Source organism: Aedes aegypti, chromosome 3 (genome assembly GCF_002204515.2).
Source record: "Aedes aegypti strain LVP_AGWG chromosome 3, AaegL5.0 Primary Assembly, whole genome shotgun sequence".
In the NCBI taxonomy this organism is placed as follows: domain Eukaryota; kingdom Metazoa; phylum Arthropoda; class Insecta; order Diptera; family Culicidae; genus Aedes; species Aedes aegypti.
Genome location: NC_035109.1, coordinates 109409184 through 109422739, shown reverse-complemented (window position 1 = coordinate 109422739; position 13556 = coordinate 109409184). Strand labels below are relative to the sequence as shown.

The 13556-nt window shown below is 36.5% G+C and overlaps 1 protein-coding gene across 11 annotated transcripts in view; it reads right to left on the bottom strand.

The window, feature by feature from the left end:
* Positions 1-3897: 3897 nt before the first annotated feature.
* LOC5570006 (protein TIC 214) overlaps positions 3898-13556 on the bottom strand; it is a 245805-nt gene continuing 236146 nt past the window's right edge. For 10 of the 11 annotated variants that reach the window (XM_021854429.1, XM_021854433.1, XM_021854432.1 and 7 more), the window contains one exon: positions 3898-6271. In XM_021854429.1, the coding sequence (XP_021710121.1) occupies positions 6042-6271 (230 nt within the window). In that variant the 3' untranslated portion in view covers positions 3898-6041. The remainder of the gene's footprint in view (positions 6272-13556) is intronic. The other variant, XM_001658837.2, reaches the window with a different exon arrangement.

Sequence of the window (13556 nt, the reverse complement as noted above, 5' to 3'; positions counted from 1 at the left end):
CAGACATGAAATATTTCAATTTTTTTGAGTTGTTTTGTCATCAGCTCCAGTCGGCATCACTTCGCCCGTCTTATGGCACAATAAGTGTGCTTTCCAAATAAGAGATTCCTGAAAGGTTTTAGAATGGATCTTGGAAGCCAGTGTGGATTCCGGGATTCCATTGTGAATTCTGAGATTTCAGAGTGGATTCTAGGGTTCTAGTATAAACCCTGGGATTCTTTTGCAAATCCTGGTATTCCAGTGTGGATCATAGAATTCCACTGTGGACTGTGGATCTCCAATATGGATCGTGGTATTCCAGTGTGGATCCTACGATTGTAGTGTGGCTCGTAGCATTTAAGTGTGGATCCTGGTATTTTGACGTGGATATTTTGCTTCCAGTGTCGATATTGAGATTATAGTGTAGATCGTACGATTTAAGTGTGGTTCCTGGGATTGTAATATAGATCACAGAATTACACAGAATTCCAGTGAAGGTCTAGGGATTGTAGCGTGGATGTAGGATTAACTAGGGTAGAAGCACCGGTTTTGGCCATACTCCAGCCATAGACACCGTTTTACATAGCCAATCAGCATGAAATCTTTTGTGTTCAGTAGATCACATTCATATGATAGAGCTACAATTCGTCCGAATTGATTAAAAAATAAGAAAAACAATTGATTTTCCTTATAATTCTAACTCCCATACACCTAATTTGGCTAGTGTTCTCCTAATTTGGCCACTCTCATAAGAAATCAATGTGATTTGCCATTTTAGGAATCAAAGTTGACTTTCTGGCCGAAACTGGTTCTGGTGCTCTATATTGACCAACGATATTTTCAAAGCAAAATAATGGTTTTAGCTCAGTTTCGATATTTTACACAAATTATACGGATTGAAAGCATGCATTTGACAAAATTGTAGATTGAATACGGCTTCACATACCATTTTGATTAACATTTTCTCTTAGGCTGGCCAAAACCGGTGCTTTTACCCTACTGTGATTATACTGTGAATTTTAGGATTTTAGTGGATTTCGGTAGAAATACTAAGTCTACAGTGTAGAGCTTTAGGTTCCCGAGTGGATCATGGTATTCCAGTGTGGAACTTGGGATTTCAGTGTGGAGTGGTTCAAAAAATCGTTTTTGCTCCACACCGCTCATTCGATTCTAGATCAAATTCTAAGTGTCCTCCCAAAATTTGAGCTCATTTAGATGAAAACTGCAGACTGCACTAGCACTTTAAAGTTTATATGGGAATTACTATGGGAAAAGCAAGCAATTTGTCCAATTGGTCATAGTGTTTGCCCATGTGCTCTTGAGGATTAGAGCTACGTTGATACTGTGAGATACATTCATCAGCTATAACTTTGGGGCCCAGATAGCCGTAGCGGTAAACGCGCAGCTATTCAGCATGACCATGCTGAGGGTCGTGGGTTCGAATCCCACTGGTCGAGGATCTTTCCGTAAAGGAAATTTTCTCGATTCCGAGGGCATACAAGTATCTTCGTACCTGCCACACGATATACACAAGCAAAAATGGTCAATCGGCAAAGAAAGCTCTCAGTTAACAACTGTGGAAGTGGTCATAAGAACACTAATCTGAGAAGCAGGCTATGTCCCAGTTGGGACGTAACGCCAGAAAGAAGAAGAAGAACTTTACCGAAGACCGTTTTCAAATCGGACGTCTCAGTAATTAGTTATTGATTTATATCCAGTCACAAATTCTTCAGCAGTGCTCATTTAACTTCCAAACAGGCAATATTGCTGCAACTGGTGCTAAAGATAGCACGCACAAATCATGGCTACTATGTTTTATTGCATATATCCAGCGCTGCCCATAATGGCATAACTGTCCCATATGGAATTAGTAGGCATTGAGAAAACAGCGCTCAAAGTTCAAAGTTTGCATTTTCATACAAATGTTTATATTTTTCTAGTAAATTTTTGAATGCAATATTCATTTAGCTCCACCCCACAGAATACTCATTTTGCTAATATTGATCAGTAAAAAATATAAAGTTGAACATAATTCCAGTTTTGCAGTTGGTATTGGGGTTCAAAGTTCATATAGAGACTGTTATGCCTTTATTTTCAATATGGGACTACACTAACTTCATATTTTCCCACAACATTTTCAAACAAAGTGTATAAATTTTGTGCATATTAAAACATGAATGTTTCGATGAAAAAAGGTGTTGGTTCGAAAATCAATATGGAACAGTTATGCTTTTATGGGCAGAATGATGCCTGTCGAAAAGCCCAATAATTGTAGCCAAAGTTTTACAACTCATTAAAAAAACAATAACTAATTACTGGGGCGTCCGATTTAAAAATGGTATTGGGCAAAGTTGTAGATGATATTTGTTATTCACAGTATCTAGGTAGTTCTAATCCCCAAGAACACTTGGGGAAACACCAAGACCGATTGAATGAATTGCTTGCTATTCCAAAAGTAATTCCCATATAAACTTCAAAGGGCTTGTGTATTCTCAGTTCCACTAATTCCTGACAGTCATTCCATTGTTAGTTGTTACAACAGGAGAAATTAAACCGTGTTTAGCGAAGTATGGACTCTAAAAGTAAAGCTTTCTTCTAATTACCAAAGTATTTTTGACAGATATTTCAGTAGAAGCAAAATATAATTTTTACTTACGTAATAATTGATCCGAACTTTTTTTCCATCCAGAAAAGTGACAGCTTAATTTGATTTATATTGCAAATGTTACGAAATTGTCTCTACTTATCAATAGCATTCCGCTCAAGTAATTTCGGTAGCGGAATCATTCCTTGACTGTTTCTTGTCCTATCTATTTGCACAGTATTTATGAACAGCGTACTATCCATTATCAATAATTCACAATTTGCGGGCCACTTGCCATTGATAATCAAATTTTGTACGCGGGCCGCACAAAACCGTCTCAAGTTTGGTGACCACTGCAGTAGGGAATTTTGATTGATGTTCTATGGGGCGTTAAGACGCTAATGATCTCACAGAGATCTACGTCAGATAAGGTCGAATAACACTAGGGCGTTAATACAGCTTGAAAATTATGAAAGATATCCTACAGGGCGTTTAGCAGCACTTGATATTGTAAAGATGTATTACTAAATTTATTATTTTTCTATAAATCTAGGCGAAATTAAAAAAAAATGTATGAGAAAAGCTTCTTAGTCGTCGACTAAGCTATACGACAGGGCTGACTAATAGCATCATGGGGAAATCCCAAAGGAAATTCTTGATGAGAATCCGTAGGTTGAATTTCTGTTGTAATTCGGTGCGAATCCTTCTACAGTCCTGTGAGAATAATATGGAAATATTTTGTAAATCCTTCCTTTGTTTCCAGTGGATTCTATAATGACAAAATATTACAATATACGTGAAAATTTTAAAAGCATATACCCGAAACCATTATACTATAGAGCCTGGAATAAAAAAAGGAGAATGTACCTGCATGTGCTGGTATGTGTTTAGTATGCATGTCAAATTTCAATGTCATTTTGTGGGTGTAGTTTTCATAATTTTTAAACAAACCTCATAGTGTTAATTATATTTTTGTAACATGTTATAACCATTACAAAATGTTCATCATAATATACAGTCAACTCTCCATAACCCATGAAGGGACTATCGAGTTAGGGAGGTATCGAGTTACAGAACATAAAATCAGTGCAAATGCGATCCAAGGGACCATCGAGGTGGCCATGAAAATCAACTTTTACTATGGTTCTCTAACTCGATATTGAGATATGGAATATCGAGTAAGGGAGAGTTGACTGTATTGTCATTTTTTTGATGCGCCATACTGCCAAATCATATCATATTGCGATACTCCGGAATGAATCAAATGATTACTATGAAAGTGACATAATTTGGGCGTTGATGGGTTAAAATAGTTTTTATTAGTTTCGTTTAAATTTAAGTTGATTTTATTAAAGAAAAAAACTGATAAAATACCGTTTCTTTGATGTTAAACGTTATTTTTTTTTGAGTTTTATTTACTTTTTAATTACATGTCAGATCTTTACAATCGGTAAATTCGAAGTTCTTGGGATTTTTTTTGACTTCCGGTTGTAGTTTAAACAGATGAGTGAGTACTTTATGCATGAGTATTTTTTACGTAGAACACATAACACTTTTTTTTGTAAAAAATTGTCATCCCGTCTATTGAAATTGACAATTTTATTGTTTTGTCTATTGAAATTGATATATTTGGTATATTATAATTAACAATATCATCGATAACATCTTGAACACAAGATGCAAGAACGTTTTCCGTTGAAATTAAATACATATAGCATGAACTTTTGACTATAGTCTCTTTTTACAAAAAGATCATTATTCCAAGAGCATCGGAGAAAATGTAATCGAGGAGCATTTGTTGAGCATTTGCGGAGCACAAAGTGCTCCTTGGAACACGATCTGAGAAAAAAACGCTGCCTGACATACACATTTCAGTGTAGCTTTGTGATATTTCAATCTGTCGTTATAGAGCATAAATTCAGATTTCCATGAAAATGTGAAATTTCATGATGAAAACAAACTTTTTTTTTTACAAAAAAAATCGTGACATATCAATTTTGAGACTGTGAATAAGTGAATCAAAGTCCTTTATGCACATTTTAAGGACGAATTTTGATGAGCATATGATGTTTCATTATTATTAAACAAAACAGTTGAATTTCCACGTAAAAGTGTATGTTTCTGAACAAACAAGAAAACTTATTTTACTCAAAAACTGCACGTGTTACAAAAATTTTGGACACAAATTTGAAATCAGCGGGTTTAAATCTAGCGAACTCATTGTAAATGGTCAAAGCAAGCAAAAATTTTCCATTTTTGTCGAATAGCGTAGCAGTTACTGAAAATATGCATGTGAACATAAGCCTTTAAACCCAACTTTAAGTTTGAAACGTTCTATAAATCTTGCAAATTGTACAAACACTCTAAGCTTTACGTCGATCGAACTGCTCGGTTTGTTGCTAAAGGAAACGCTTAGGATACGAGCCTAAAGACAGATTGCATCTAGGTATATAGGTATAAGTAGATTTTAGCATTTAAAAAGGCAACTTTTCGTCATGCATTCCTGTGGTTTCTTTTTTTCACTACTTGAATCACGGTTCGTTCTCCAGTCGGATGTCTGCGGTATGGACTCTTTTTTTTTCTCCACTATTGCAAATTTTGAACCTTATACTTAATCAGCTGCAGGTGGAGCGTATGTACCTCACTTTGGTCGGATGTAAGCAAATATTTCAATCAATTGATGCTAAACACAGTAAGTATTTTAAGCAGAATCCGGTTTGAGACGAGAATCGAGTTAACTACGAGCGCCATTTATCTCCTTAATACTAGTTCAGGATCCTAATTCATGAATCGTCACGGTACCCTTCCCCCATTTCCCCATGCTGGTTGGTTATCTCGCTAAGCATTACAAAACACCTCTACAGCAGCCAGCATTCCCTCTTCGTTAACGCTCTAATATGTACCCAACTGTGAGTAATAAGTGAACCACCCGTCGTCCTTCGTCGTTTGCTTATCTCTATAGACTTACACTTCCGTCGTAACCATAACAAGTGTTTCTTCATCTAATTAATTCGGTAGACATTCCTGGGGTCCACCGTCAGGCTCGCTTCGATCGTTACACAGTGCAACATTTTCGAGATCATCGAATGTTAACAAAATGCTGTCTTCAGAACCCTTAATAGGCAAATCCTATTTGGGTTTTGAAAGATTAGTTCGACATTTGGAGTAGGTACCCCTATTTTAAATTTTTCAGCTTGATTTTTCCTTAATTCGGTTATTCTCAATGTAAACTTCGGAAAAAAAGTTCGTCACACTTCTAAATTTCGAACTAATCAATCAAAACCCCAAATAGGGGTTTGCTAGTATGCGTGGATCTTGTTTACATTAGATGACCTCGAAAATGTTACACTGTGTAATTAATTCGGTAGACCTATCCTGGGGTCCACCGTCAGCCTCGCTTCAATCATAAGTTTACCTATAGTAGTTGTCCATCACCACCATAATGGATATCCGCTAGTCAACCCCCAGTAGTTTGGCCTTATCGCGTGTCGTCCTCTCCCTCGGACGAGCTGCGAATCGTGTTGTAGGACGAGTTGCGACTCTTCAGCATCCGCAGGAAACTCCCGACGGCGAAGATTGTCCTCCGGTGCCGGTGGAAGATGCCCTGGTACAGCGCGTCCCGTAGTGCCTTGCGATCGTCTACGACATCTGATTGGGAAGTAAGCGACGTTTGGCGTGGTACCACCAGGTGTGTGGTACCATTCCGACCTGCGGGCGTGCAGAGTGAGAGAAACGGTCATGTTAGATGGTTGTGTTTCGGGTGCGAATGGGACAAGGTGCATGTATTCATGTTGAGGATATATCAGTTCACGGAGAAAAAGATTTACCTAAAATTTTGGTTTACTTTACCCAAAATTAAGTACATCGATTATTATTTCTACCCAACGATTTACAAGAGCATCAAAAGGACCAATAATTAGAACCGGTTCCGGTAGGGCACGAAGTGGACATTTTCAGACTATCATGTACATAGTTTCATTATGCGGCATGTCAAAAGTCATGATTTTTCATCCAGTTAAACAAAAAATAAAAAAGAGTTCAAAAAAATCCCTTACATAAAATTATTATATTCAAACACTCCAACCGAAAATTGCGGCCAAATTAGGAAAAAATGATAATATAACGAATCAGTATCAGCATAATTCATGTCTTTACCCCCCCCCCGAAATATCTCCTGGAATTTATCCAGAGACTCTTCTAGAAATTTCTTCAAGTATTCTTTTTAGATTTCTTCAGTGGTTTTGCCAGAAATTGCTCCAAGATAATCTCTACAGTAATATTCACAGCAATTTTTAGGTGGATTCCACTGTAGATTTCACCAGAGATGTCTCCTGGGATTCCTCCAGGTAAACATTTTGATCTTTACTAGTTTTTTTTTTTTTTGCGCAAGGGCTCCAGACATACCTTCAGCAATTTCTTCAGGAATTCTGGCAGGAGTTCCTCCCTGGGTTTCCTTCCCGAGTAACATCTGTAACGTATTACAATTCAACGCCATATCAACTAATTTATTTCTCATTTATAACATGTGTGATACTCGGGTGCAAAGATTATTGTAGGGATTCCTACGACAACAAGGATCCTCTAGAAATTTTGTAAAGAATGCCTTGAGTTGCTTCCGGTGATTCTTTCATGGATTCTACCAGCAACAACTTTATTAAAATTCCGCCAGGAATTTTTAGAAGGATTCCTGCGGGAACTTTTCTAGGAATTCTTCCAAATACTCTTCCCAAAATTCCTCCGGAGATTCTTTAAGCGATGTCTCTTGATTTTTCTTTAGAGATCCCTTCAGAAATTCTTCCAGAGACTTCTTCAATGATTCCTCCAGGAAAATATCTACAGGGATACTTGCAGATATCTCCGGTTAATCCTCTAAAGATTTCGCAAGATTTGTACAAGAAATAATTTTACGGTTTTCTCAAGAATTTCCTCCATGAATTCTCTCAGGGATACTTCCAAGAAAATAACTACATGAATTACTACAAGCATTTTTCCAGCCAATCTTCCATGGATTTCTCCAGATATTTCTCTAGATATTGTTTTTTTTTTCTTCCAGAAACTCTTTCAGAGATTCCTCTAAGCATGACTCTAAAAATTTCTCTAGGGATTTCTAAAAAATGCCTCCAGGGATTCATTCAGCAAGTTATTTATTTATTACCCAGGTGATTCTTTAAGAAATCTACCCAGCTCAGAGAAGAGATTCCTAATTCTAAAGCAATTTCTTCATTATCCTTTCTATAGATTTCTATATCCACCTCTTTAGGAATTTCTCTAAGAATTATTCCACAAACATCTCTTCTAAAAAATATTCCAGGGATTTTTTTCTGGAATTCCTCTAAAGATTACCTTGGAAGAATTTTTCCAGGAGTTCAACCAAGGATTCTTGAAGGGATTTCTTCAAGAAATCCTACAGGGATTTCCATAATTTGTTGAGAGATTCATGGGACATCAATAATCCTTGTGGTGATATCTGTAGTTAAAAAAATATGCATGTATTTATAAAGAAAATCTCAAGTTTTTGAGCTAATAAAATCCTTGATTTTCTTAGCCATAAAGTATCGTTTTATCTGCCGCTCTGCATAAATGTGAGAAAATAGCGAAAATAATTAGCTCAGAAGCAGGCTTTGTTCCAATGTGGACGCAATGCCAATGCACAGGAGTATCATTTTAAAGTTAAAAAATCTGGCAGCGATCTTGCAATTCGACAACATCTTGGTTTCAAACAGTTGAAGGTTTTTTTTATTGTTGAACTATGATGCCTCCGTTGAAGATTCTTTCATTCTTTCAATTGATTGTTCATTTCAATCAACAATTTTAGACCAAATAAATGAAAGAATGAATGCTATACCTGAGCTCGAAGATGTGCCGAAAATTCATTCTGGGAGCAAATATGCATTATAAAAGGAAATTCCTATGTTATTATAACTAATTTAAGCATAATTAATCTGAGAAGCAGGCTCTGTTCCAGTAAGGAAGCAATATCAGGAAAAATAAGAACAAAAAGTGTAAGCGTTACGGTAGCCTTAGCCTTAGAATTCAACAAGCGCTAACAAGGTGAAAAACCTATTCTTCTAAATCCAAGACGGCCGCCAGACTTTTTCACCTAAATTAAAACTCTTATTCTTCAATCGATTCGAAGAAAATACCAACGATTGAAAACTTGTTTCCTTGTTGTACAAAAATGAGGGTTGCATTGGTTACGCCAAAATCGTAGAATATGATTTAGGAAATAATTCATTCCATAGGGCAGAGGTTTCCAAACTTTTTCAGATCGTGGCACCCTTACCAGTTTTCTGAAAATAACGAGGCGCACCAAAAAAAAAAAAAAAACGCGAAATTAGAACTATTTACCATAATTACTTATAAAATATTTTTTGTTATTTATTTTTTTTTATATATCATGCTCACAGATAAACAAGAACTATCACTGGAAACGATAAATTCTACGGGATGGTTAGCATGTTTTTTTTAGTTTATTTTCATAGATTTCAAATTATTTTAAAAGGTTCTCTGATAATTTCTAATCGGCCGATCAACGTAAGAAAAATCGGAATGCGTATAAGCATGAAGTTGTAGTGAAGTTAGTGCATTTCTTAAGTAAAAAAGTAGTAAATCGTGTATTTTCAATGCAATGTGCGATAGAAGTTGAAAGGAAAGCATATGATTTTCCCGTCCTCAGTTACGAGTGAGCGAAAAAATGAAAGATGGGCTGTAAATTTTGGAGGAATTTGGTGAGAAATTTCCATTTTAAGCTTTATTTGTTTTTCTATACTTTAATTGTTTTGCACATTTGTTTTTAAACTTATGGGAAACAGTTTCGATTTGTGTATAACGGGAAAGGGGCAAAACAAATTTATATCTCGTTTCAGAGAGCGGGCAGAGGCGCTTAAACTAAGGCTCTAGGGCCAGGACATGAGGAGGAAATGCCTATGTCCCAATTCAGGAGAACAACAAGGAGTGTGCATTAACTTTCTTAGCAACGCCACTCCCAACGACTTTACCTATAACCCTGAATTGAAACGGTTGGTACGGTTGTCCCCGTTTCATCCTTTAATGAATTGAAAATATTTTGGCTATCAGTTTATTAATGCGTGAATAACCTGTCTGAATAACCCAAAGTCTGCACAGTGGGCCTGTGCATTCTGTTCAAAATAACCTTTTCAAAAAGTTTACTGATGGAGGAAAGAAAACTGATTGGACGATAGCTAGAAGCTTTTGCAGAATTTTTGTCTGGTTTTAAAATTGGAACAACCTTAGCATGTTTCCATTTGTCAGGAAAATATGCTTATTGAAAACTTTTGTTAAATATATCAACTAAAAATGATAAGCTACTTTCTGGAAGTTTCTTGATGAGGATGTAGAAAATTCCATCATCGCGTGGAGCTTTCATATTTTTGAATTTTTTAATAATAGTTCTCACTTCTTCCAAATTTTTACGGACGTTCCAACAAATGGCCATTCCTGGCGTTTAAAAAAAAATCACCTCTCTAGATCAGCTTGCAGGGTATGTCCACTTTTACGGATGTTCAGGATCTTCAGGAGGACCAAGAAATTGCCATTCATAGAAAATACCGAGGCAGCAATGGTATACTTACTTGAAGCTTAACATTGCAGAAAAGAACCCAGCTCTTTAGTTCAATTTTCAAGAAATGAAATCAAATTTATTATGCTTAAAAGTTGGTGAGTGGTCGAATGTCCATGTCGTAATCCAAACTGTTTATTATCAAAATTTGAATTTTCATTAATGTGGACCATCATTCTGTTCAAAATGAAGTTTTCAAAAAGTTTACTGACGGAAGAAAGCAAATTGATTGGACGATAGCTAGGAGCTTCTGCAGGATTTTCATCTGGTTTTTAATTTGACAATTTTGATATTTTTCAATTTGTCAGGAAAATATGCAATTAAAAACATTTGTTGAATATATCAATTAAGAATGATAAGCTACTCTCTGGAAGTTACTTGATAAGGATGTAAAACATTCCACCATCGTCTTTCATATTTTGGATTTTCTTTAAAAACAGTTCTCACTTCTTCCAAATCTGTCTCCTAGGAATTTATGAAAACGTTCTCTGGATTGAGATTGTTTTCTAAATCCTGAGTAACTTGATTTTCTATTGAAGCAGTAAGTCCTAAATTAAAATTGTGCGCGCTTTCAAACTACATAGCAACATTTTCAGCTTTTTCGCAATTAGTTAGTAACAATTTGTTTTCCTCTATCAATGCCGAAACTGGCTACTGAGGTTTTTTTTTTTTCAAAATATTAGATAATTTCTAAAAGGGCTTAGAGCCAGGGTCCAATTTAGAAATATTATTTTCAAAATTTTTGTTTCTTAATTGTGCAAAACGGTTCTTGATTTCTTTCTGCAACTCCTGCCATATAATTTTCATAGTAGGATCGCGAGTGTGTTGAAATTGCCTTCTCCTCACGTTTTTAAGGCGGATCAAGAGAGCTCTCTTATAAGCAGGTGAAATCAACTCACTTGAAAAAAATATGAACTGCTTCGGCAAATGAAATGTAATATGTTGTTAACAAAATGTTAATACAATTTTAAATTTGTTTTACCAAATTAGGATGATAGTGTTGTCTAATAACACAGAACACCTAGATATAAGAAATGAATGTACCTAATGTTTGGAATGATACTTATGAAGAAATTAAAAAAAACCGGGTCAAGAGTTTAAGATCATCGTCTATAATCACGGATTCAAATTTTACATTTTACATTTTGGAATTGCAATGCTCCTAGCTTCAACAATGGAATTTGTTAAAGTTTCAAGAGCATTGTCAATATCAAGTTTTGTTTGTAAAGAAATGTTAACATCCAGATTAGAGTCAATACATGTTTCATATATATTCCAGTCGACTCGAAAATAATTGAAAGTGGAGCTGATAGGATTGAGAATCGCTTCATGGGATATTTGAAATGTAACAGGGACATGATCAGAATCGAAATTAGCATGAGTAACTAATTGGCTACAAAGATGACTAGAATCGGTTAAGACCAAAGCAATCGTAGATGGATTTCTAGAAAGGGAAACACATTTAGGGCTATCAGGGTATTGAATTGAGAAATATCCTGAAGAGCACTCAGCAAATAAAATTCTGCCGTTCTATAGGTTAATCTCGGAATCAATATTACTATAGACAGCGAAGCTATCGAGGTGGTACTTATATGAGTTTGCCTACTTTGTATTCTTTTTGTTGCGAAAATCACGTGGCTCTCCTGATACAGTAGTTTGAAATTGTGAATCTCATCAAGTAGCCTATGTTGGGTACATGAATTTTCTAAATCAGGAGTGTCATTGAAGGCTGCAAATGAGGGAAATGCAACGGGAAATAGAACATTTTTCTACAGCAGTTTTGGGTTGCCCTTAGCAACGGGTGTTTTGCTATTTTCAAGGCATTTTGCCTACAGCAGCGATACGCGTGAGTTTCACTGGCTCCGGTGACTGTGATTCGCTACGCTTGCCTACTGTAGTGTGAATCTCAGAACTTTTCCCAACTCTGATTCTTGCAAACGATTGATATATAGGGTAATTTGGCATAACGTCGTTTGGCATAAAGCCGTGCGTTCAGAATCATCGAAGAGATTGTGCTACTTTTCCACGAATGCCATTTCCCCGAATGATTGGTTTCCCAGAAAAGTGGTGACGAGAAAGAACGTCAAAAGAAGGAAGTATTAAAATTAAATAAAGAAGGGTGCATATTAGATAGTCAGTTCGTTCACCATCCTGAAATGTATAAAGTTATGAAATGTATACAATTATGAGTGCAAAAAACTTGGGGATGTGAGCTAGTCGGGAAAACGGGATAGTTGGGAACTGGCATGCGGGGAGCTGGCGTTCGGGGAAGCGACATTCGGGAAAAGTAACTGCAGTCTTTTCGCTGATGATTTGAGCAGATCAATGTTATCGATTGCCGCCATTTTGTCAGTTAGAAACAAAAAAATACTTTGAAAATATAGCTCCAAAGAACAGCTTATGCATAAAAGAAGGAGAAATTTATTGAAACTTGAAATCAACAATTTTCATACCCATAAGAATGGTTACATCATATTTAGAAAAAAAAATAGAACAATTAAAAGAAGGGTAAATTTTTGCTAACTATATAAAAATCTTCAGTGCAAAAATTTATTTCAATAGTGAAACTCAAAAGAAGAATTATTATTTGAAAGAAGGGTAATTTCTGGATAAATAATGAAATACTATTGGCAATAACTTTCCTAATATGCTTAAATTTATTCAACAGCGAATGATTGTTGAATAAAGTGTCATTTTGTATCAAATGACTCCAAAACAAGGCTGATGTCATCAGAAAGAATCAATAGAAACGTAAAGCATAAGCATAAGCATAAGCATAGATGACCGTACAATTCGTAGTTGCTACTCCGTGATTGACCAGAACAATCGAAGTTGCACAGGGAATTAATGAATGGGGCTTGGGATTAGCTTACCATTCTTCAATGTGCACAAATCGAGAGTTCAAATTTAAAAGTCAATAACGGCGCCGGCCACGTCCTTACGGTCATCGGGGAAGGGAAGGAATGTTAGTGTGACTACCGTTGTTACTAGAGACCGAGATCACCTCTGCATCTCCACGGTTGTCATGGAGAGGATATTGGGTTAGTGGGATAAGGTAAAGATCTGGGAGTCACCAATGTTTGGTGATGCGAGCCATGATATAATCACGCCTAACCGGATTCGCGAAATAATTCGATGATCGCATTAAACGCCGAACAAGTGTTCGTCACTCGCCCACGCAAGAGCAAGCGACGCGATCAATAGATCAAACACTACTAGCGATCCGCGGCGCTTTTTCATTTCTCTGAGCGAACGACGCGCGACAAGTTTGATCCTGCCCCCATCGCCCGCCCCCGCAGGAGCAAGCGTCAAGGTCGAAGGATCAAACACTACTTACGAACCGATCACTTTTTCACCGCTTCACTACCGACGCGCGACATATTTGATCCTGCCCTCATCACCCGCTCCCGCAGG